The sequence below is a fragment of the Phocoena phocoena genome, chromosome 9 (assembly GCF_963924675.1).
Source record: "Phocoena phocoena chromosome 9, mPhoPho1.1, whole genome shotgun sequence".
In the NCBI taxonomy this organism is placed as follows: domain Eukaryota; kingdom Metazoa; phylum Chordata; class Mammalia; order Artiodactyla; family Phocoenidae; genus Phocoena; species Phocoena phocoena.
In genome coordinates this window covers 93,609,335-93,635,958 of record NC_089227.1, presented here as the reverse complement: position 1 = coordinate 93,635,958, position 26,624 = coordinate 93,609,335, and the positions used below count along the sequence as shown (strand labels likewise).

Genomic DNA, 26,624 nt, shown 5'->3' with positions numbered 1-26,624 from the left:
ACGATGTGACTGATAAGGGATTAATCTCCCAACAGCTCATGAGACTCAATATCAAAAAAAAACAACCCAATCCAAAAATGGGCAGAAGACCTAAATAGACATTTCTCCAAAGAAGACATACAGACACATGAAAGGATGCTCAACATCACTAATCATTAGAGGAATGCAAATCAAAACTACAATGAGGTATCACCTCACACCAGTCAGAACGGCCAACATCAAAAAGTCTACAAACAATAAATGCTGGAGAGGGTGTGGAGAAAAGGGTGCCCTCTTGCACTGTTGGTGGGAATGTAAATTGGTACAGCCACTGTGGAGAACAGCATGGAGGTTCCTTAAGAAACTAAAAATAGAGCTACCACATGAGCCAGCAATCCCACTCCTGGGCATATATCTGGAGAAAAACATGGTTTGAAAGGATACACGCGCCCCAGTATTCACTGCAGTGCTGTTTACAATAGCCAAGACACGGAAGCAACCTAAATGTCCATCGACAGAGGAGTGGATAAAGAAGATGTGGTACATATGTACAATGGAATGAATGAAATAATGCCACTTGCAGAAACATGGGTGGACCTGGAGATTATCATACTGATATAAGTCAGAGAAAGACATATCACGATAGCGCTTATATGCAGAATCTAAAAAAAAAAATGATACAAATGAACTTATTTACAAAACAGAGACAGACTTAGAGAAGGAACTTATAGTTACTAGGGGGGGAAGACTGGGAGTTTGGGATTGACATGTACACACTGCTATATTTAAAATAGATAACCAACAAGGACCTGCTTGTATAGCACAGGGAGCTCTGCTCAGTACTCTGTAATAAACTAATGGGAAAAGAATCTGAAAAAGAATAGATACATGTATACGTATAACTGAATCACTTTGCTGTACACCTGAAACTAACCTCCAATACAAAAATTTTTTAAAAACTTGAATAAACAACACAGAAAAACTGCTTTTTGATAAATGAACTCTAGGATAAAGAGCATTCTAATAAAATGTTGATTTTTTAATTATCAAAAATTTATAATATTCATCAATTGTATTTCAATAATTTATAACATTTATTCTGTACTGAGTTAACACTTGAAGAACTAAAAAAAAGTTACTTTCACTTACATTTTTTGGTGGCAAGAAGATAGGTCCAATGGAAAGAAAATTTCAAGCATAAAAACATTACATTATGATAGCATTTGCTGAAAGTGGTTTGGAGATAACCATACAAGGATAATCGACATTTTCAATGACAAAAAACTTATTTTTGTAAATGGAGGATGACCGTTAAATTGTTATGTATTTCAATTACACTGAATATGTTGAAGACAGTGATGTAACAGTTTTATTTTAAAATATCAACATTTACATGACACCAGAAAGTACATACTTTGGCAACTAACTTCCATGAAAAATTTTAGCTGTCAACTTAAAACTGAGGGGATACGTGATTTTTCAAAATACTTTTAGGAAGTACCTAAGCAGAGTAGTGTGTGGACCGCTGCTTTACAAGACTGTGTCCTGTTCAGTTTGGGGGACACCTCTTGTAGTAGAACCACCTGGGGAAGGTGGACACCTTTTTAAAAATGCAGATTCCTGGGCTCCAGCCCCAGACTGAGTTACTAGATTTGGGTTGGGCCCCAAGTGAGTCAGTTTTCAACATGCACCCCAGGTGGTTCTCATGCAAACCAACATTTAAGAAGCATGACTTCGGGGGGAAAAAACGTATTTTACAGTATCTCAGCCATGGCTGAAGAGGGAAACACCTCAGGTATGTTTTTGATTAAGGAGAGAACTGAAAAACGCTAAGAATTGGAGCTCGCAAAGTAGCAGCACCCATGGAGGAGCCTGGGGAACGGGACGAGGCCGCAGAGGGCAGGCGCTTCCCCAGATTTCCCAGGGCGGCCACAGAGCCCACCAGGAGAGGACGAGCCACTCAGCCCAGGACCCTGCTTCCCACCGGGGAGCGAACAAGCTCTAGCCCTTCTCCATCCATTGAGGGTGGGGATTTCCTGGAACTAGCCTGAGGAAAAGCAGTATGTAGAAGGGACGGGCTGTCACAGCAGAGTCAAAGCATGCACTGCTGGGAAGCTGGCTGCAAAGCTGGGAAGCACTAGAGAGGAGGGTGGAGGGTACTTGCCACGAACAGGCCCTTGGGATCCTCTGACAGCGCTGCAGGGACGGGGAGGCCTTGGTTCCCTTTTGGTCCCAGGGTAGCCTAGAGTGCAGTCTCGGGCGCCCGCTTGCAGCCCACTCACTGGGCCGTGCTTTGCAGCAGCTGCTCCCTCTTCCGAGGGTCACAGAAGAACTGTAGTTTCCTGGGGAGCAGTTTCACCTGCACGGGCATCGCCTCGTATTCCTCGCTGTCGATGCTGAAGGAGCCCCCTGTTCCCTGTGAAGAAGAGAATATTCACAGCAGCTCACGCCCACGCTGGCTGGAATTCGTCATCACTAGAGCACCGGAGCAGGTTGCTAGGGAAAAGGTCCTCCTCTCTGAGGCTCTGGTCTAATGTTCTTTGAAAAGAGTATTTCGGTGCCTGTGTCAGACACGGGGCTGGTTCTGGAAATAGCCCTATTCTACCACCATGAAAAAGGTTCAGTGGCCTCTGTCTCCTCCCAGAGTATTCTGGGATTTGTAAAACAAGGTTATCATTTTCAAATGCTTACTGTAAGACAGGGTCCTGTCACGTCTTTAAGGAAGTCATAGGACATACGTGTATGTCCTCAGCCCTAATCTTTCTCAAATGAAAAGCGAGAAACAGCCAATCTCTGAGGAAAGCCATTGCAGCCACTTGATGACTCTCATGGTTCTTTAGGACTCGCTTAGCTTTATACCTCAGGTATAGCAACATTAATATTACAGACTCTATAAAACCCTTCTGTAACTCATGCATTTAATTCAACATTTGCTGTGTTGAAACTATGGTGCCAGCCACTGTGGGGACACCTGCCTTTTTGAACACCTTAGTTTAATAGCCACAAGTCTTCAGAAGCCGCCTGTAGTAAGTTTTTTTCCACTTACAGGTTATTCTACTAAGCTTGGCATTTCCCAGTACAGAAAAATTTACTGCCATCCTGAAAACTGCTTCCAGATCCTTTTTTAAAAATGTGAAGCTAGGACTTCCGTGGTGGCACAGTGGTTAAGAATCTGCCTGCCAATGCAGGGGACGGGTTCAAGCCCTGGTCTGGGAAGATCCCACATGCCGCGGAGCAACTAAGACCGTGTGCCACAGCTACTGAGCCTGCGCTCTAGAACCCACGAGCCACAACTACTGAGCCCACGTGCCACAACTACTGAAGCCCCTGCGCCTAGAGCCCATGCTCCACAACAAGAGAAGCCCGTGCACCACAACAAAGAGTAGCCCCCGCTCACAGCAACTAGAGAAAGCCCGCGCGCAGCAACGAAGACCCAATGCAGCCAAAAATAAATAAAAAAAAAAAAGTGAAGCCATAATCCACTATTAACATTTGCTAACTGGAGAACTTTGTGGGTATAGTAGCTATCTGCATAATTTACATTCAGAAAAATGAAAGCTCGGGAGACCTAAGGATCACTGTACAGAACCTTGGCTTGACAACACCGGAAGTCTTCAGGAGTCAACTCTAAACCCGTGACTCAGAAGGGGCTTCCGTCATCTTTTCAGGTCTCCCTTAATGTAGCCCAGAGCCTGGCACAGTGCTCAGCACGTATAAGGTACCTAAAAAAGGGTCTGTTTATAGGAAGGAGGGGGAAGAAAACAGGAAGGAAGACAGACCGGGAAAGAACCACAAGCTCTGGGACAGCTCACCCCCGCTCACCTCAGGAAGAAGCAAAGTGCAGCGGCTGGCCTGAAGACACTCGGTGCCGTCAGCACGCACCTTGGGGTCTCTCACCTTTTTACTTCTGTTGGTACAGGAAAAAGCAAGCTTGGAAACCAGTGCTGGCAGCTGCATTCAACTGCAAGAACATAGCAGGTTCTGCCTGTCTTCTGATGATACGAAATAGATGGACTCATAATCTCTTGAACCACGGGGTTCTGTGAATAATTTTTCCCCCAGCGATTCTTGCTGAGTGTTGAGATACGTTCTAGTTTGAGCAGGTTTATTTACTGCAGAGAACTGTGCTTGAAGTTAAGACTGATTTTTCTCTGAATTGTTTTTTATTTTTAAATAGTTCCATGTATACCTAATTCCTGGGCTATTTAAAAAACTCAAATTTAAAAATTGGAATGAAATGAAATTCTTTAGAAAAAAGTACTAAACTTTTGATATTTGGTACTTCTTGTGAGTCTATTACTTAAAGGAGAAAATTTTTTATTCTAATGTAAACTGGTTATTTATATGAACAACCAGACTGAGTAGTTCTTGAATGAGTCTCCATATTGATATAAACAGTCTACTTAGCATAGCGCATCTTTACTTTGACTACGTGGCTTTAGAGTAGAATTATCAGCCTGTCCACACGCGCACGCACACGCACACACACACACACACTCCTCCTTGTGTATATACCGCCAGTTAGGGTCAGTGGAAAAGGGGTAAAAGCTAATCTCAGTCCATTCTTTATCATTAATTAACAAGAGTAATTCTTTCATCTATGAAACTTCATCCATTTTCTAAAGCAGCTTTACAATGTTCTTATCAGATACCCAGAGGAAACGGACATTACTTGATTTCACTTCCTGTAGAGACCAAAAGGAAACCATGTTATTTCTGCTGAAGATGACGACAGCAACAACGCAGAACATAATGACTTCGTCTAATTTAAGCAGTATCACCGGTTTTTCTTCCTATTTTTGGATGTCAGTATTATGAAGGAGATTCAAATATAGCTGGTCCCACTGGCCAGACTTTCAATTAAGACACTGTGTGGCTTGTGGACCCTTCCTAGGAGAAGAAAGACTTTTCCCTTCTTCCTTATACTACAGTTAAGTAAATCAAAGGCTGCAGAAGCAGCTCTTCAGCAACTGAAGAATTGGTACCAAAGGCAAGAATAACACACACTGATGAAAGACATTGTACTGCCGGTGCTGGTGCAGAGAATGAAGTAGCCATGGAGACGCGGCTGCTGCAGCAGAAATGTCTAATCCTTAGATGGGCACCAGAGGGAGCTCTGAGACAGAGCTCATAAAAAGCTGAGACGATTCCCAGTTGGCATGGTAACACACAGCCTCCTCAGATGCTTTGAAGGCTGGCAGAGGGTTGAGAGCATCCTTAACCAATAAAATTCTGGCAGAGGTAGGACTTAATAAATCAGACAGGACCTGGAAGGGTATTTTGTAGTGGAAAAGGGAAAAAAGCCTGGAAAATGTCCAAGGTACTCAACACCTTTCCATCAATGCCCTGGGAAGAGGGCAAGGTGGGCTGACATGAATGGTAATGGATGCTGTGAAGTGCTTCACACTGAAAAAGAGTTTTCCCACACAGTCCCTTGTATGAGACTCAAAAACAATCCTGATAGAGGTGATTATACCACACCATTCTATACACAGGGAAAAGGATTCAGAGAAGGTAAAGGATTTGTCCAAGTCATAAGGCCAGTGAGTGGCAAAATCAAGATTTGTACCCAGTGGTTCTGACCCTGAAGCTAAAATTCTGGGCATGATACCACACTACACTGAATCCTGTCATTTCAGTCGAAAGACAAAGACGGCTCCCATACTCTGATCTTCCCGAAATGAATGGGGGAGGCCAAAGTAGGAGAGGTACACTACACATGCCAACTCAAATGAAGAAAGGATGCTATGGTTCCCAAGCCAGGCAAGTCCTCGGTTGGATCTCTGTCTTGGAGTGCATGGGCACTCAGACTGGTAAAGTCTGAGAACACAAAGTACTTAAAGCCTCACAGCCTACGGACCCCAGTCCACTTACCCTATAGTTATGAAGTCTCCTTTGCTGACCGTGTTGGGCTCCATGCAGATGTTCATAAAGTCTTCTTTGCTCTAAAAAGGTTAGGAAAACGAGAATTAATGCTCTGAAGTTTGGCTTATGCAGCCTGGTGCCCTCCTTTAGCCTTAGAGGGTCGCGGTTGGAGCTGTGTATTAGAGGGGACTTTACTTTCAATGACTTTATCCTGAATATATCCTCAGTCCTTTTTACATTAAGACCTTTATTGAAGTGGTATTTACATACCATAAAATTCATCTCTATTGTTTGCTTGTTTTTTTACTACATACATAAGCTAGGTAAACACTCAGGCTTGGAGGGTTGTCAAGTTCTGCCACTCACTAATAATCGTAGCTGTTGTAGTCTCTAGGATCCCCTCCCTGGCAGGCCAAGCTTTCAGCCCCTCTCTCCCAGCAAGTCTCCACCCTCACTGTACGTCATCACCATGCCACACTGGCTGGATCAGCTTCTGGATGTGGAGAGCCCCCAAGTATCTGTGTTTTTTTTTAAATGCTCTACATGCAAACTTGGTATGTGACCAGAGGTGAAGAGCAGCAATCCTTTTATGCCATGGCAATGTTTTTAAAACTCTACATTCCCAACCACAGAATGTTCTGGAAGAATTGAGCTACTAGGAAGTGGCTATAAAAACAGGCTTGGTTCCTGTGCCACTCCCCACAATTTACCACCAGTTGGTGGCTAGCAGTACAAACCTGGCCCTCTGTAAATCCCAACGCTTCTGTGTCTGCTTCAAATAGAGGTTTGTTTATTTTTGGACAGCTTCAAAATCTGTAGCCCCAGGATCACCCCCAGGCCTCTGAGAGCTGACAGCCTGTGCCTAAGATTAAAGGGCACTATCAAAGCACAACCTTACATCTCAACTAGGAATTACAAAACATAGAGGGATAACTCTGCTCCAGGGTCACCTTTTGCTAAATGACTTATTGTCACCTGTGTACCATGAACTCTTCTAAGTGCTAGGGTTGTGTCAATGAATGAAAAAAACAATTTCTGCCTACAAAGAACTTACATTCTACCAGAGAGTGGAAGGGATAAACAAAACACAACCATAATAAAATAATAAACTTCATGTATATTAGAAGTATGTTAGAGTATAACTGTATAAAAATAGTAAATTGTGGACTGTGTATGTATATTAGCATAAACGGCAAATTATAGAGTATATTAGAAGTATTACAGTATATTATAAAAATGAGACAAAAGGTGGTATTGGTGGCACTTTCAGTATATGTGCTACCGAAGCAAGCACGATTGGTGGCGTTTTTAAAGAGGGGTCCAGGTAGGCCTCACTGACAAGGTAACCTCTAAGCAGACACCTGAAGGAGGTGAGGGCATTGTGGAAATCCAGGGCAAACTCTAGCAAACGTCACCTGGAGGGCCTGTTAAAACACAGGTCAGAGCTTATGGTTCAGTAGATCTAGAGTGAGCCCCAAGAATCTTCATTTCTAACAAGGTCCCAAGCGACGCTACTGCTGCTGACCCAAGGCCCACACTTTGAGAACCACCGGTCTAGGGAAGCGCAGGCCCCACAAAGGGCACTGCCAGGGCAGGGGCCTTAGGTGGGAGCAGGCCTGACGTGGGAAAGAACAGCGAGGAGGCCAGTATGGCTGGAGCAGAGTGAGAAAAGGGGATGAGAGGAGATGGAATCAGAGGGTTCAGGCACTGCAGCAGTAGGGCCTTGTGCACCCCCGCGAGGAAGTTGGCCGTTAGGCTGAGTGAAGTGCGGAGCCACTGGAAGGTTCTAAACAGAGAAATATGATTTGGCTTTTTTAAAATTAGGGTCTCTCTGGCTACTGTGTTTAAAGGAGAAGAAAAGGGGAAAGGGCGGGGAGACCCCTTAGGAACATATTGTAATAATCGGGCTGAAAGACGATGGTGCCTTGGATCAGCTGGCAGCGGACACTGTGAGACGCGCTGGCAATACTTAGAAGGTGAAGCCGCCAGGACGTCCTCTGAGATTTGATGCCACGAGAAAGAGGAGCCAGATGTTTGGCCTGAACAATGAGAAGGGTGGAATTACAATCGGCTGCGCTGCAGGAAGACGCAGGAGAAGGCAGGTTCGGGGGTGGAAGGGAAGACCGGTAGCTCAGTTTTGGACATGCCAAGACTGAAATGTATCTAGACATGGAAGGGGATAAGTAGATACACACGCGAGTCAAGGATTTGACTTTTGTTAAGAGTGCAAGTGCGAAAATCAATGTGTTAGGCTACAATGACAGGTTCAGCGAGAAAAAGCCTTATCTCAGTAGTGGCTGGAAAGGTACTTGATAAAATTAAAGATCCACTCATGATAAAAACTCTGAGCAAACTAGGATAGGAGTGGAAGGGGACTTCCTTAATCTGATAAAGGGTATCTACCAAAAACCCCATCAGACTCAAGAATGAAGCAGTGAAGCCTTTCTCTCTCAATCAGGAATGAGACAGGGACGCCTGCCATCACTGCTTGTGTTCAACACTGTACTGAGGCCCTAGCCTATGCGATAAGACAAAAGATAAGAAGAAGGTTAAGTGTTTGAAAGGGAAAAATCATATCAACTGCACTATTGGTAGTTGATACGACTGAATCTATAGAAAACCTAAAGGAATCCATAAACTTAACATAATAATTGTTAGGTTGCTGATGCACGTCAATATAAAAAATCATTACATGTCCATCAATCAGTTAAAAAATAACAATTTAAGAGATACTGTTTACAACAGTATCAAAAATTAAGATAACTAGGAATCTACCCAGCAAGACAAAATCTTATAGAGAAAACTATAAAACTTCATTGAAAGACAGTAAAAACCTAAATAAATGAAGATACGCCATATGCATACGATAGAAGAGTCAATATTGTAGAAATGTCATTTCTCCGCAAATTGATCTACAGGTTCAATGTAATGCTGAGCAATGTTACAACAGATTTTTATGTGGAACTTAATAGACATTCTAAAGGATTTATAGAAGTCGGAGAGCCAAGAACAGCCAAGAGACTCTTTAAGAAGAAAAACATAGAAGGACTTACTATAAAACTATAATGATTAAGAGAAACACAGTATTAGTACAAATATAGAAAAATAGAGCAAAAGAATAGACTAGAAACATCTCCATGTATACAGATACTTGACGAATGACAGAGGTTTACTGCAGATCAGTGGGGTGGGGGGGAAGGACATTTCAATAAATGGTGCTTGGACAACTGGCTTTCTATATAGAAAGAATATAAAACTGGAGCCTTACCTCCATCATTCACAAAACTCAATTATAGGTGGGAGTACCTCTTTTTTAAGTAAATATGAAATCATTTGCTGCAAACCACGTCAACCTGGTTTTTCATTTAACAAGATACAATGAACATCTTCCCATGTCAATAGAGAACATTTTAAATACATGTACCAAAATGTATTTCTCATCAGTGGCCTGATTAGTTTGTTTCACATATTTTGCTATTATAAATACAGTGAACATAGCTCTACAAGAGATCCTAATTTTCAAGCATTCTACACCCCTCAGGCCTCTTTCAGACTCTGAATGGACTTTTTTTTAATGATAAATGAACATTTTGAGCTATTACACGGCAGCCTCACTGTCTTTGAATATTTTATTGCATTTGCTTTTATTTTTACAAAGAGGATAGAAAAACAAATGTGCTGCTGCTGCTGGTGATAAGCGGCACAGGATCATATATTTTTATAATTGTCACAAAGATAAAAAGCTCTCGGCACTCTGAATGAGGCTAATCTCGAGCCACAATCACATACATACTCACTGAACTCAATCCATTCATTGGTATTCAGTCATCAGCGCGAAGAACAAGGTTAAAGAACATGAACAAAACACTGGAAGTACATATCATCAGAGACTGAGTATAAAGGAAATGTATAATTAGAAATCTTATCTTTCTTTTTAAGATTCCTCTTTTTAACAGAGTATTTTTTTTAACCTTAATACATTCACTTTCACCAACATTTTCAGACTGTCTACATTATGTATCATCTGGTTATTTCTGAAGGATAAATTTCTAGAAATATGCTTAATAGGGCCAAGGGTATGCTTACATTTCAGTTGCTTCATATATACTGCCAAAATGCCTTGGAGAAAAAGTGTTCCGATTTCTCTTTCCCTCAGGAAGACCTGACAGCCCGTTTCCCTGTCCACACCAACAGTGAACACTAGCAGGCTTTTTAATCTATGGCAATTCAATATTTAATACTTTAATTTGTATTTCTTTGATACTGAGCACTTTTTCTGTTTCTTTACCTATGAAATTCAGAGAGAAGTTATATCTGCCTGATAGAGAAGCTACGAGGATGACATGCGCTGACACCATGTAAAATCCTTAGGTCAGTGCTTATCATGTAGTAAATAGAAGCGACTTTTTTCATGTTTATTTATTTCCTTTGTGAATTTCTAATTATGCCGCCTGCCTGTTGTTTATATTAGTCCTTTGCCCACTTCTTATTGATTATCCTAACAGTTAAGTATAAAGGAAAGCTATTAACTCCTGGTATATCACATCCTCATATTTTTCCCAATTTGTCATTAAAACAAATTTTTTTAAAGGTTGATAAATTTTAAAGGAAATCTAAAAATGAGTGTCATTAAAATTTTTGTTTATAGTTTCTTTTTTATTAGAAGTAAATGCATCAATATGATTTTTGGTTAGATGCCAGTCTTGGAAAGGCCTTGTCCTCCCAAGTTTATATTGATAATCACTTAAGATTTCACTCTAGTGTTTTTTGTTTTGTTTTTTAATGAGGTACGCGGGCCTCTCACTGTTGTGGCCTCTCCCGTTGCGGAGCACAGGCTCCAGACGCACAGGCTCAGTGGCCATGGCTCACGGCGCTCCGCGGCATGTGGGATCTTCCCGGACAGGGGCACGAACCTGTGTCCCCTGCATCGGCAGGCGGGCTCTCAACCACTGCGCCACCAGGGAAGCCCTCTAGTGTTTTTAATAGTTTTATTTTCTTACATTTAACCTTTTAATCCAACCAGAATCAATTCAGAAGGTGAAAAGAGCTATGTGATCCAAATGTTATACAATGGACATGCATTACCTTTATAATTAAAAAGCAATCCAATACTCTGAATATTAATATTGGAATCAAACTTCTCACTACACTTGTCCCCCTCATTCATCTTACTACATTCATATGTTCAACTCCATGTGCCAGTTTTCAGACTGACCAGGTTAGTTGTGAACATACTACTTTGATTCACATAAAAGCTGAACATAATATTAGTCCATGGTTAAGGATAGCTTTCCTACTGGCATTCTCATTAACATAAACTACTAAAGTTTTCTCTAGACCAGGGGTCAGTAAACCCTTACTGTGAATGGCCAGACAGTAAATGTTTTAAGCTTTGGGGCCGTTCAGTCTCTGTCACAACAACTCAGCTCTGCCACTGCCCCATAAGAGTGGTCACAGACAACATGGACATGGATGAATATGGCTGTGTTCCAATAAAACTTTACTTGTGGATGTTGAAACTTGAATTTCGTATACTTTTACCTATCACAAAATATAATCCTTCTTTTGACCTTTCTAACCATTTAAAAACGTAAAATCAATTCTCAGCTTGCAGTCTATAGTAAAACAGGTGGCAGACCAGTTTGCTAACCTCTGCTTTATTTCAAAAAATTTTTAGCACATTATCTGTATCAGTACTCTCCAGGAGAGCTTTTTGCACTATGGAAATGTTTTCTATTTGCGCCTTTCAATATGGCAGCTACTAGCCACGTATGGCTATTGAGCGCTCGTCATGTGGCACAAGTAATGAGTTTTAAATTTTATTTGTATTAATTTAAATTTAAGCAGCTACCTGTGACTAGTGGCTACCATACTGGTCAGCGCATGTCAACAGATTGGACTCAATATGTAAAACAGAGATGTTTGTGTGTATACATATATACATCTATATGAATGTAGATGTATATATGGTTTTCTCTCCTAGAGGCCTAAATCTACATATTTAATATAGTCACAAAAATAATGGATATTTACTCAAGTAAAAGTTCCACAAATTTTTATTCCTGTGACGAATGGGATTAGGCTAACTCCATCTCTAAAGGCCTTTTGCCCTCAGTTCTCTCAGGCAGAAGGCTTGGCGACAGATACTCGATCAGAGCCCCTTAAGCTTTTAGGCACTTCACTCGCTGTTTCTTCTCATTGCTTATTCCTCAAAGGCACCCCACATCCTCCTGTCCTGATCCTTCCCTCTCTATCCCCACAGGGTAAAAATAAAAACACCAAGTTAGTGGAAGAGCATGTAGCCTTTGTCACTTTTTCCCAAATGCTTTTCTACTTTAAAAAAAAAAAAAAAAAAAAAGGCACACTTACTGCCAGGTCAAGCTGACTGTTCCGGGTCGAGATGGACAGTTCAAGGGTGGACAGCTGCACTTCTTTCCAGACCTCTGGGCTCACCTCTTGGGGGGCTGTGTGAAGGTATTCGATACAGGTCAGTGTCTCCCATGAACATCTCAGCACCACCACCACGGCCAGCTACCAGTGGCTCAGATGGCCTCCCGAGCCCATCTGCTGACCGCCTCCCCCCCCACCCTGCTTAGTTTTCTTTATTTCATACTTTTGATACACAGGTTAAAGGGCCAGGCTCAAAATGGAATCTCTATGCCTGAGACATCCCTATAAAAGTAACATAAAGGTTGGTGACAGAAAGAGGGAGTCACTGGGAGTCACAGCTGACACAGGCTGTTCCCATTCATGGGACACTGCTGCTGCCGTTTGGGGCCTGCACTGTGCACACAGAGGGCTGAGTTCAGCGATGCTGGAAAGGCTTCCCCTGCTCTAGGAGAGTCAAACACTGAGGTGGGGTCTGCTTCAGGCAGGCCTGAGCTGACCAGCGCTTTCCAATCGTCAGTCCCCATGCTGCTCACCGTCCTGCGGCTGTACCCAGTAGGATGCGAGCCTTCGTAATATTCTCCTGTACAAAGAGGGCCGTGGAGGGGTCTCTTCTGCTCCACTGGGAGGTCGCTCTGCAGGTCCCGTGTATGAGAGAGAGGCTTGATGAGTCTGAGGCCACTCCTTTCAACGTAAAGAGACAAAAACCTTTATCGCGCAACACGATTCCAAACTCTTGGGGTTTCTCTCTACAAAGGATAGTATCCCACCCATATCCGCTTGGAAGCTAACCAGTAATCTCTCGTGGGATGGAATTATCTCTAATTTGGAGTGTGGAATCCTCAAGCTTTCTTTTCCTATTGAAGGCCTATAGGAATGCAGTGACTGCGGCCTCCACTGCTCTCCTAACACAGAGCAGAGAGGAGATCAAAGTGGACCAGTAACTAACCACTGCTTACGCTTGTCCAAGAAAACCTCAGTATGAACAAGCACAGAGTCATCCGATACTTTGCCTTAGAGAGGGTGACACAAACATGAAATCCAGTTGTATCACATACCTTCTTCGCTTCTGTCATCATATTCCACTCAGAGACCAGACTGGTTCAGTCCAGCCTCGAAATCCAGCCCAAGGCCTCTCATTCCTGCTTCAAAGGCCATCACTCTCAACTCTAGATTTGTCTTCTTCCTGGCACCGAGTCCAGTGCCATCCTGGGTCCCATCAGTGTCCCCAGGGATGATGAAAACAACACCCTAGCCTCTCAGCCCTTGACGTCACCTCTAACCCACCACAGCCACCGATTTCCATGGCCACGTCCCGGTCCTTAGCGGTACCTGGAGCCACTCCATCTTAGAAATCTAAAGCCCTGATATCCTACCATCTAATCACTTCCCATATTCTTTTGTGCCCAGTGGCTCTTAGGGTGAACTGCTCCCTTGTTCTCCAGTTTCCATGGGGTGAATTACAAAAGAGTAACAGTTCCAACTCCTCTCACTCCACCTCTTACTCCTTCCCAAGTCCAGAAAGACCCAACCCCTTCTCTTCTCACTCTGGAAGCGGCCGTCCTGCGGACTCAGGCATCCACTGCTTCCTCACGCAGTGAGCTTACTTAGCAGTCTCTGCCCCGAAGGAGATGTTTTAAGTGGATAAATTTAATCTGGAGTGTTAGGAAATCAGATTGTGACCGCATATCCAAGCTGTGTCCTTCACTCCTGCTGACATTTATAAAGCTGGCATGTTGATTTCCATACGCTTTGTTCCTGCATTTGGTTGGTCAGAGGAGGAAGAGAGGGGTGTGATTTGGGGGCCCGTGGAGACCCTAACCACACCAAGCTCTCAGTCGCACTGAGAATCCCAGCCCCTGACCATGCCATTTGTCCTCAGGCCAACCAGATGAACAGTGGGTTACTTTACAGCACTCTCTTTTCCCACTGCTTTTGGCCCCCGTGTCTTCTTTCTTCCATAATGTTTGCCCTGAAAAGCCCCTATTCTTAATCAATCTGTCACTAGGTGTCTGTACTTCTACATCGTGGCTCAATATTACTAGAAGGGGAAATAAAACACTCCTGCTGAGTACTGACACAGGGAAAACAATCACCCAAACGAGCATATCCATGTCAACAAATTCTTGGTCTAAGGTTGTCCATGCCACTTGATAAGCCTTCTAAACCTATTTTCATCTTGCTTCAAAACTCCCCGTACTACCATCACCATCACCACCATCACAACCACCATCATCACCACCACCATCACCACCACCACCACCATCATCACCATCACTACCACCACCTCACTTTCAAAAGATCACTTGCTTCCTGCACTTCAGTGAGAATATCGAGACATCAGTGAGAACCGCCTTACCTCTTTATAAATATGTTTTCATCTGTACCTCTTCTTTATTTCTCTCCTGTCTCAAGGAAAAAGGCATCCCTCCCCCATCCAAGGCTAGTCCAGGACTCTGGATCCCACTCCCTTCCATGTGCTCATGGAACTAGCTGAGTCAGTCATGCTTTTTGTGTCCTTTCTCTCTTCTCCTCCCATTCTTTTTCACTTCTGCTTCAGGAAATAAAGACACAGATATCTCTCCAATTTAAAAAAACAGAACACTCCAGTGGCCCCATATTTCTCACTAGCTTTTGTCTTTTTATGTCCTTCTTTTCAGAGTCGAGATCCTTGAGGGAGTGGCTCTACTGCCTCTACTTTTTGCTCCCATTTACCCCTGAACTTTCTTCAGTGCGGCTTCAGCTCTTCCACCCACAGGCTACCGAACCTTCAGAGGGCACTCACTTTCCTGCCTCTATTTAGACTCTGCCGTTGCTTCTTAAAATCTCACTCTATTCTTGAAATTCTCTCTTCCATCGGCTTCTATGTCGGTACTTCCTCCTGGAGTCTCTCTTGGCGGTTCCCAGGCACCGTCTCTGCCTCTTTAAATGAAGGCTATTCCTGGCCATCTATTCTCGACAGTAACTTTATCAAATCCATAGCTCAATGCCACTCATACACTTATGACATTTACATCTATTTCTTTAGCGCAGATCTCTCTGAATTCCAGACGGAAGTCACGACTGTATCACCACCTGTCTGCACCACCAGTATGTTAAACTCAGTATGTGCCAAACTGAAAATTTCATCTTTCTTCACAAACTTCATTTTACTCTAATATTATCGGCATTAAGGGAAAACTCTAGTTACCAAACTCCAGTCCCTCAAACCAGAAATCTGGGAATACTACACGCTCCTTCCAACTTTTGAGGGCTGTACCTCTTTAATCCATCCTGTGGTCAATATTCACTGTTACCACCTTATCACCTCTCAACTGGATTATGTTAAAAATCTTCTACCTGATGCCTTTGACTTTAACTACCCATGTCCAATCTCCTGTCCACACTGTTGCCAAACAATTTTTCTAGAGGGAAAATCTGCTCTTGCCACTCCCCTGCTTAAGACTCAATAACCCTCTAGTGGGCTTCCCTGGTGGCGCAGGGGTTGAGAGTCCGCCTGCCGATTCAAGGGACACGGGTTCGTGCCCCGATCCGAGAAGATCCCACATGCCGCGGAACGGCTGGGCGCGCGAGCCGTGGCCGCTGGGCCTGCGCGTCCGGAGCCTGTGCTCTGCAACGGGAGAGGCCACAACAGTGAGAGGCCCGCGTACCGCAAAAAAAAAAAAAGAAAAAGAAAAAAAATAACCCTCTAGTGCTTTAGTGATAAATGTCAGATCCCACATCAAAACCTGCCATCAGCGGTCCTGACCTGACCCTCAAAGTCCCCTTCCCGCCATGCTACTGCATTGGCCATAATTAAAGACCGTGTTACACCACTGTGACTTCACACATCCTCACCGCTCCACTTGGAATGCCATTTATCTAGTCGTGTATGTATTTCAAAATCTGGCAAAAGTGTCACCTTCCCTGGGCTGACTTTACCAATCTTCAGTCAAGGGTAAATGCCCCTCCTCTCTGCTTCCGTCTTATTCTCTCCATATTTCTCTCTTAGCACTTGCCAAACTGCTGATTTACCTGGACCTCACCCCCAGCACTTGAATACCTGGACCTCACCCCCAGCACTTGAATACTTCTTGAGGGCAGGAAGCCTGTCTTATTTGACTTTGCATTCCAAATATATAGCAGGGCTTGCCACACAACAGGTATGCAGTAATTGTTTGCTGAAGAAATGATGGAAACAGTTTACATGCTCCCAGATTCTACAACTTAAATAAGTAGTTACTCTATTTTTCCTGAATGCAATCCCTACTCCACCAATGTAATTATCCCCTCAAGCAACAACAGTAATGCATTTTACTCACACAATTTGCCTTAGGTATAGAAAGTCCCTGGCGCCCCCCAAGTTCATTTTAATAATCATGTAGATTGGTTACCCCGAGTACTTTAATGGTTTTGTTATCCATCTGGAATTTATTTAGAAGGTAAAGGGAGCTATGTTTTCCAAACATTTTGCAATGGACATATATTACTTTTGTAATTCAAAAAACACTCGATACTCTGAATGTTAAAATTAAAACCAAACTTTTCACTACATTCAAACTTCATCTGCCAATTTTCAGATTGGTCGAATTGTAAATATACTACCTTGATTTGCGTAAAAGCTGAACACAGTGTATAGTACACAGATTAAGTATGACTTTTCTATTAGCATTTTCATTAATATACATTGTTGAGCTTTTCTCTATGCCAGTATTTTTCATTGTATAGTCTACAGCAGCATGGCCTGATAGAACTTTCTCTGATGATGGCAACTGTCTCTATACCTGTGCTGTCCAATACAGCAACCAATACCCACATCTGGCTAGTTTGAAAAAGCACAGTTTGAAGCACAAAGCATAGTTTGAAACCTCCTATATTATACACAAGCCTGTATGATTAGATACACAACTTCAGTTCATTTCCAGATGCTAATATATAGACACACTTGCAAATAGTTAATGAGATACAGGTCATTGTGTTCAAGGTTTGTCTGGTAAGAGTGAGTGCATGAATAGACAAAGGGAAGTAAAATACTAAAATGAAATGAAATCTGGGCTTGGTAATGGAGAGGGTAAGTTGGTAGATGAGAGGAATCGCAACAGGAATGCTTTCTGCATTTGTATATAAGTAAATATGCCCCATTTCAGTGCTGGAGCACACTATATACATCTGTAGCAAGAAATTGTTAAGGGTTCCAAATACACACATCACAGAGGAACAACAAAATACCAGAAGTCAAGCTTCTACACTGTAAACTGTATTTACCTTAAGAGTGCTGAAAAAGTGGGCTACTTTGGTCTTTAGAGGCCCAAGATACCAGTACCTGAGAAAGACCAAGATAAAAATGTAATTAGAATATTAAAAGAACTGTCAATGTGCTAGATACCATTCATGACGGATAATGCATTAGAATTACACCTTTACCATGAGTGTCTGCTCTGGAGGCTTGGAGACTGTGGTTTAGTATTAAAAAAAAAGCATTGCAGTTAAGTTTTTAATCTGCATTTGAATACCATGTCAAACTGTACATAATTAGTTATACAGCAGCTAGATCCTTGCAATCTACAAGGGATATATAATCAGAGTCTCCTTGAATCTCTAAATTCACAGGTATCACCGTAATATATACTTTCCAGCATGGAATACACTTGAGTATACATTCCAAATGAGTGGAGAGGGATAAAGCCACAATGAGACGCAGTTGCTGGGTGCTGATGTATTACTCATGAGCTAAATGGCTGCATTCTGTACACCGTGTTCTCTCTCACACACAAACATACAATTAAAATCTGTAAATCAGCATAATTTCGCATTACTTATGTTACGCAGCTTGAAAATGGCAAATGTGAAATCTGGGAATGAAGAGGGTCCGCTTCATATTGCTAAATACCTAAAAGCTACTGAAGAGAAAAAGATGCCTAGTTGGAATTAGAAAAGTGGCACAAAGTAGATTTCTCTCTTAAAACTCATCTCTGTCACCTACCAGCCCATCTTAACAGCTCCCCATTTGTTTTGGATCAATATGTATTTATTTAGCACTTACTATGTATATGGAGGAAACGAAGCAATATAAAGAATATAAAATTCTTGCCTTTGAGGGCTCCTAATTTGAGAAAATAAGGCCCCCCAAAGTAATAGAAAACAACAAATAAATAAACATTTACATGACATGGTATAAACTGATCACGATTCATTGGTAAGGAGAGTCAAGAAGGCACAAGAAATCACTAAAGGCCTAAAATCACTGAAGCAGCCACACTTGCATAATGAATGACACAAGAACAAAGTAAGGGCATGAGACCTAGAAACATGGGTTGGATTTAGATACATAAAAGAGGGAAGGAGATCATTCTAGGCAGAAGGAGTAGTAAAAGTACGGGAAACACTGAGAGTAATAGCCAGGGCAAAAGCTTTATTTAAAGCAAAGATACACAACTCTGTAGTTAGGGGTGCTGACGGATTAAGTTGGGCCTTGAATGCCCAAATAAGGAGTTTAGCTATCCAACGAGCAATGCGGAACCACTCTATTACCCAGGTAAGTACCGTGATGCTATTCATGAGGGCTTGGACCAACTAATTTTTTTGTTTTTGTTCTTTTGTTTCAAAGGTTACTCAATGATTTGCTTCTTTTCCCAGTTAGCCGGACAGAAACACATCCCATCCAAGGCAGTTTATTTCTAAACTGCCTGCAGTTCCCTCCATCTGTATCGATAGCAAGTTCTGACACTGCGCTTGCAGTCTTCCCGAGGCCAGCTAGGAATTGGTTTCTCGCATCCCGATTGTTTCTCTCATGACACACAGAGCGACTCAGTGCACGGTCCTAGTCCAGGTATAACAACAACCAGAATTTTAAAATTCACTGCTCAGAAATCAAACAGAATGTGGGCCCGCGTGTGATATTCCTAAAGGGCTGACCTATGCTTGTGCTCAATACATTTAGAAAGCAATCTGCTCTCATCAGACTTTCTCAGGGGAAACCAAGCAATTCTTCTTGGTAAATTGCTGGCATTTGAGATTACAGATCAGACACAAAGATAACTTGTGGAATCAAGATAACCACGGCATACTTGCAAATAAAAGCTGTGAAATATTAAAGAACACAGTGTGTGATATAATGTAGTGATATCTCTCTTTTGACAGCCCACTGTCAGGAACTTCATTAGCAGGAATAACCAGTGAAACAAATGAGAGACATTTCTGTAGGCACCTCCCTGGCAGTCCAATGGTTAAAAGACTTCACCTTCCAATGCAGGGGGTGCAGGTTCGATCCCTGCTCGGGGAGCTAAGATCCCACAGGCCACATGGCCAAAAAAAACAAAACATAAAACAGGAGCAATATTATAACAAAAATTCAATAAAGTTAAAAATGGTCCACATCAAAAAAAAAAAAAACTTCGAAATTTCTGTAAAGAAAATGAGCAGGAATGCCTACAGTGTGAAAGAGAGGTTTCTTGATAAAAGCTGTGTGTGAGATCAATCCTCATTCATTTAAACCATACTAAAATTGTAAGCCCGTTTTCGAGAAGAGGTAAAGAAAAACTAAAACGCCCACCAGCGAGGAGGGAACCTCACGCCGCGTCTGCTCAGCCCCACCACAGGAAGCCCTGCCCAAGCAGCCTCTCCATGCAACAGAACAGGACACACCCTCTTTCCGAGCCAGGAGCCTATTCTACACGATGAATTCTCCAAAAATAAGCCCGTTCGCATGAAAAGCCAGCGGCGGCCCTCTAATCACCTCCTCCACAGGCCTGTTTCTTTCATCTCCCAACATAGCCAGGCATCTGCCTTTCTTCCTCCTCTGAAAGAGGTGGCCTGGGCTCTGTGGATCTGCTAGGCTTTCAGAAAAAACACCTCTCGTCGGGGGGTCTTCCAACCAGGGTTGTGAAAGCTCCACGAGGCTGTGGCCCCAGCGGTGCCTCTGACTTCGTACCCAGCTAAGGAGGCCGCGGGAGGAGAGGCCATCCAGTGCCCCTCCGGGCTAGCGTGGCCTCACCCACGCTCAAATACGACATCTAGAAAGAGAGATGCACGCGGCTCCTCTTGATCTTCCGCCAAGCTAGCATGGAGGAACCCGGAACTGTCCGCAGCCTCTCTGCACGTAAGAACTTAAACCTCTACCTGTTATTCACACACAGTTCCACCGCACTCACTCCTAGATCACTACATGTTGAAACCGCAAAGACAGGGACAGAATAAGAAGGTGTCTTAAAATCACCACACGTTAATACAGTGCCCCCCTTTACTTGCTAACTGAGACGCCAGCATCTCGGAAGGATCCCCATCGGAGGCCGGTCAGTGCAAACACAGGCTGTTCCTTTTCACCCTGGAAGTTAAACACATTTAATTTAAATTAATGACGACAATAACTTGGAACTCTCTACAGGTAAGTAACCAGCAAACGTTCATGGCCCACGTTTCATCAAACCAAAATTCTAAAAGGAATGTTCCAAATTTAAGAAATTCTGTGAGTGCTCAAAGTCCTTAAATAAACTGTCCTGGAAAATGAAGCTAACTTTTATGTATTAGGCCTCATGAATCCGCTGGCAAGAAAACATAGTATCATGCTTCAGACTGTAACCATTAGGCTGATTCTTGGACCAATTAGTCGGGTCAGCCAGAATTTCTTCTCTCTCTTATACTTGTCCAAGGCAAAGATAATTTAAGCCTGCGTTCTCTTTGGAGGGCCAAGAGCTATCAAGGAAGATCAGCGTCCTGGTATGTACTCCAGAATGTTTCACTTGGATATCTGAAAATACAGCCAGATATTTGTCATAACAAATCAGGATGAAAAGTGACTTGGATTTAGTCTAGTGCTTTATGGCCAAATATTGCATGTTATAATCAGCAAGCTTCTAATAAATCAGTGAGTTTATTTAGCAATATATAGAAAACACACAATTGAGCCACTGCCTTCAAGAGTTTACACTTCATGATGGGCTTTCCTATATGAAAATATACACACCAGGATTCTGAAAGGGCCTTTCCCGGTAGCTCAGAATTGCAGCTAAAGCCCAAGGGTACCCACATTCTAAAGAGAGCTGCCAAATGCCAGACACAACTCCACAGAATTTGCTAAACAGGCACAGAACCAGCTCGGTTTCCACCATGCCATCATTAGAACCAGTGTAAGCAGAAGATTAGGAACTGGAGGAGAATCCTTGGCACTGTGAGTTGTTGGCCTAGAGAAAGCGTCTAAGTCTTCTTAGGAGAGGTAGTCCCTCCCCGCTCAGTCCCACTTTCACTCCTGTTCCCGCTACCCTGAAACAAGTGAGGGTTTTCTAGGCAAATCACACATGAATAGGGCCAGCCTACCAGTAAAAGACACTGGCCTCTCATTCCTTGGTTGTGTATCTGTTGAAGCAGATTTCCTATTCTGCTCTCTCCACCTGCTTAAGCAAGAGAAGAAGGAGCTAGAGGGAAATGGCAGAGCAAAGAGGTGATGGTAAGGTAACCCACTACTGGCACAGCAAGGATGTATTAGTCTCCTGGGTGCCTAGTGTATACTGTGGAAGACAGCAGGGCTTGAGCCATCCTGACTATACTAAGCTAATCATTCATTCATTCTTTTTTTTTTAATGAATCATCATTAATGGATATATATTATATATTAGGAACTAGTGATAAAAAATGTCCTCAAAGAGCTCAAGGTATAATAGGGGGTAGAAAGACACAGACAATAACAACACAATGCAGTAGGTTCAAAGAACAGAGATGTGTATCAAGTATTATGAAAGTACAGAGCAGGTGCAACTGTACAGTGAGTGAGGGAGCCAAGGAGATGGATGGTCAGGGAAAACACAATGTAAGTTTTAAGACAAACCATACATTTTAAAGAATAAGGTAAAATCTGAACAGACTGATTACTAGTAAGGAGACTGAATCAGTAGAAACCTCTCAACAAACAAAAGTCCAGGACCAGACAGTTTTACTGGTAGATTTTACCAAACATTCAAAGGAGAATTAATACCAATCCTTTTCATACTCTTCCAAAAAACAGAAGAGGAAGGAATTCTTCCAAACTGATTTTTTGAGGCCAGCATTACCCTGATACCAAAACCAGACAAGGACAATACAAGAAAACAAAATTAAAGGCCAATATTCCTGATGAACATAGATGCAAAAACCCTCAACAAAATATTAGCAAACCAAACTCAACCATACATTAAAAGGATGAGACACCATAAATCAAGTAAGATTTATTCCACGGATGCAAGGATGGTTCAACATCTTCAAATCAGTCAGTGTGATATGCTACATCAACAAAATGAAGGATGAAAATCATATCATTTCACTAGATGCAGAAAAAGTATGTGATAAACTTCAACACTGATTTATGATAAAAACTCTCAACAAAGTGGGTACAGAGGGAACATACCTCAACATAATAAAAGGCCATATATGACAAGACCATAGCTTACTTCCTACTCAACAGTAAAAAGTCTTTCCTCTAAGATCTTGAACAAGAGAGATGCCTACCCTTACTACTTTTATTCAACATAGTATTGGAAGTGTTAGAGCAATTAGGTAAGAAAAAGAAAGGCATCCAGATTGGAAAAGAAGAAGTAAAACTATCATGATTTACAGATGACATGACAGAACTAATGAATTCAGTAAAGTTGCAGGATACAAAATCAATACACAATAATCTGTGGCATTTCTATACACTAATAACAAACTATCAGAAAGAGAAATAAAGAAAATAATCCCATTTACAATTGCATCAAAAAGAATAAAATATCTAGGAATAAATTTAACCAAGGAGGTGAAATTGAAAACTACAAGACATTAATGAAAGAAATTGAAAATGAGATGATATTCTATGATATTCTACTCCTGGATTGGAAAAATTAATCATGTTCAAATGTCCATACTACCAAAAGCAATCTACAGATTCACTACAATCCCTACCAAAATTCCAAAGACATTTTTCGAAGACATAGAACATATAATCCTAAAATTTGTATGGACCCAAAAAGAAACCCCAAACAGCCAAAGCAATCCTGAGAAATAAGAACAAAGCTGGAGGTGTCACACTCCCTGATTTCAAACTATATTACAAAGCTATAGTGATTAAAACTGCATGGTACTGTGATAAAAACAGACACATAAATCAACAGAACAAAGAGCCCAGAAATAAACCCACACATATATGGTAAATTAATTTATGACAAAGGAGCCAAGAATATACAATGGGGAAAGGACAGTCTCTTCAATAAATGATGCTAAGAAAACTGGACAGTCACATGCAAAAGAATGAAACTGGACCACTATCTTACACCACATAAAAAGATTAATTCAAAATGGATTAAAGACTTCAATATAAGATCTAAAACAATAAAGCTCCTAGAAGAAAACATAGGGGGTAAGCTTCCTGACATAATTCTTGGCAATGATTTTTAAATCTGACACCAAAAGCAAAAGCAACTAAAGCAAAATTAAATAAGTGGGGCCACATCATGCTAAAAACCTTCTGTTCAGCAAAGGAAACCATCAACAAAATAAAAAGGCAACCTACTGAATAGGAGAAAATGTTTGCAAATCATATATCTGATAAGGGGTTAATATCCAAAATATATAAAGAACTCATATAACTCAACAGAAAAAACACAAAAAAAGCAATCCACTTGAAAAATGGGCAAAGCATAGAAACAGACATACTGATGCCCAGCATCATTAATCATCAGAGAAAGGCAATGAAAACCACAATGAGATACCACCTCACACCTATTAGAATGGCTATCATCTAAAAGACAAGTAAAAACAAGCATTGTTGAGAATGTGGAGAAAAGGGAAACTTTGTGCATGCCGGTGGGAATGCAAATTGGTGCAGCCACTATGGAAAACAGGATGGAAGTTCCTCAAAGAATTAAAAATAGAGCTACCATGTGATACAGCAATTCCACTTCTAGGTATTTATCCAAAGAAAACACAAACGTTAACTCAAAATACATATGCAACAGACACCACAGAAATACAAAGCATCATAAGAGACTACTACAAGCAACTCTATGCCAATAAAATGGACAACCTGGAAGAAATGGACAAATTCTTAGAAAGGTACAACCTTCCAAGACTTAACCAGGAAGAAATAGAAAATATGAACAGACCAATCACAAGCACTGAAATTGAAACTGTGATTAAAAATCTTCCAACAAACAGAAGTCCAGGACCAGATGGCTTCACAGGTGAATTCTGTCAAACATTTAGAGAAGAGCTAACACCCATCCTTCTCAAACTCTTCTAAAAAATTGCAGAGGAAGGAACACTCCCAAACTCATTCTATGAGGCCACCATCACCCTGATACCAAAACTAGACAAACATACTACAAAAAAAGAAAATTACAGACCAATATCACTGATGAATATAGATACAAAAATCCTCAACAAACTACTAGAAAACAGAATCCAACAACACATTAAAAGGATCATACACCATGATCAAGTGGGATTTATCCCAGGGATGCAAGGATTCTTCAATATACGCAAATCAAGCAATGTGATACACCATATTAACAAACTGAAGAATAAAAACCATATGATCATCTCAATAGATGGAGAAAAAGCTTTTGACAAAATTCAACACCCATTTATGATAAAAACTCTCCAGAAAGTGGGTATAGAGGGAACCTACCTCAACATAATAAAGGCCATATATAACAAACCCACAGCCAACATCATTCTCAATGGTGAAAAGCTGAAAGCATTCACTCTAAGATCAGAAACAAGCCACTATTATTCATCATAGTTTTGGAAGTCCTAGCTACGGCAATCAGAGAAGAAAAAGAATAAAAGGAATACAAATAGGAAAAGAAGTAAAACTTTCACTGTTTGCAGATGACATGATAGTATACATACAGAATCCTAAAGATGCCACCAGAAAACTACTAGAGCTAATCAATGAATCTGGTAAAGTTGCAGGATACAAAATTAATGCACAGAAATCTCTTGCATTCCTATACACTAACAACGAAAAATCAGAAAGAGAAATTAAGGAAACAATCCCATTCACCATTGCAACCAAAAGAATAAAACACCTAGGAATAAACCTGCCTAAGGAGGTAAAAGACCTGTACTCAAAAAACTATAAGACACTGATGAAAGAAATCAAAGATGACACAAACAGATGGAGAGATATACCACATTCTTGGATTGGAAGAATCAATATTGTGAAAATGACTATACTACCCAAAGCAATCTACAGATTCAATGCAATCCCTATCAAATTACCAGTGGCATTTTTTACAGAACTAGAATAAAAAATCTTAAAATTTGTATGGAGACACAAAAGACCCCGAATAGCCAAAGCAGTCTTAAGGGAAAAAAATGGAACTGGAGGAATCAGACTCCCTAACTTCAGACTATACTACAAAGCTACAGTAATCAAGACAATACGGTACTGGCACAAAAACAGAAATATAGATCAATGGAACAGGATAGTAAGGCCAGAGATAAACCCACACACCTACGGTCAACTAATCTATGACAAAGGAGGCAAGGATATACAATGGAGAAAAGACAGTCTCTTCAATAAGTGGTGCTGGGAAAATTGGACAGCTACATGTAAAAGAATGAAATTAGAACACTCGCTAACACCATACACAAAAAAAAACTCAAAATGGATTAGAGATCTAAATGTAAGACCGGACACTATAAAACTCTTAGAGGAAAACATAGGAAGAACACTCTTTGACATAAATCACAGCAAGGTCTTTTTTGATCCACCTCCTAGAGTAATGGAAATAAAAATAAACAAATGGGACCTAATGAAACTTAAAAGCTTTTGCACAGCAAAGGAAACTACAAACAAGACAAAAAGACAACCCTCAGAATGGGAGAAAATATTTGCAAACGAATCAATGGACAAAGGATTAATCTACAAAATATATAAACAGCTCATGCAGCTCAATATTAAAAAAACAAACAACCCAATCCAAAGATGGGCAGAAGAGCTAAATAGACATTTCTCCAAAGAAGACATACAGATGGCCAAGAAGCACATGAAAAGCTGCTCAGCATCACTAATTATTAGAGAAATGCAAATCAAAACTACAATGAGGGGCTTCCCTGTTGGCACAGTGGTTGAGAGTCCGCCTGCCGATGCAGGGGACATGGGTTCGTGCCCCGGTCTGGGAGGATCTTACACGATGCAGAGCGGCTGGGCCCGTGAGCCATGGCCGCTCAGCCTGCGCGTCCAGAGCCTGTGCTCCACAACAGGAGAGGCCACAACAGTTGGAGGCCTGCGTACCACAAAAAAAAAAAAAAAAAAAAAAAAAAGAAACTACAATGAGGTATCACCTCACATCAGTTAGAATGGGCATCATCAGAAAATCTACAAACAACAGATGCTGGAGAGGCTGTGGAGAAGAGGGAACCCTCTTGCACTGTTGGTGGGAATGTAAATGGATACAGCCTCT

At 41.6% G+C, this 26,624-nt stretch overlaps 1 protein-coding gene across 1 annotated transcript in view; it reads right to left on the bottom strand.

Annotated features, from left to right (window-relative positions):
* Positions 1-997: 997 nt before the first annotated feature.
* Positions 998-26,624, bottom strand: part of AGK (acylglycerol kinase) — an 86,802-nt gene continuing 61,175 nt past the window's right edge. Inside the window, exons 9-15 of the mRNA XM_065883654.1 lie at positions 20,454-20,533; positions 17,476-17,533; positions 12,768-12,915; positions 12,214-12,308; positions 5,854-5,924; positions 3,802-3,886; positions 998-2,395 (exon numbers count right to left, since the gene is read on the bottom strand). Coding sequence (XP_065739726.1) covers positions 2,258-2,395; positions 3,802-3,886; positions 5,854-5,924; positions 12,214-12,308; positions 12,768-12,915; positions 17,476-17,533; positions 20,454-20,533 — 675 coding nt within the window. The 3' untranslated portion in view covers positions 998-2,257. The remainder of the gene's footprint in view (positions 2,396-3,801; positions 3,887-5,853; positions 5,925-12,213; positions 12,309-12,767; positions 12,916-17,475; positions 17,534-20,453; positions 20,534-26,624) is intronic.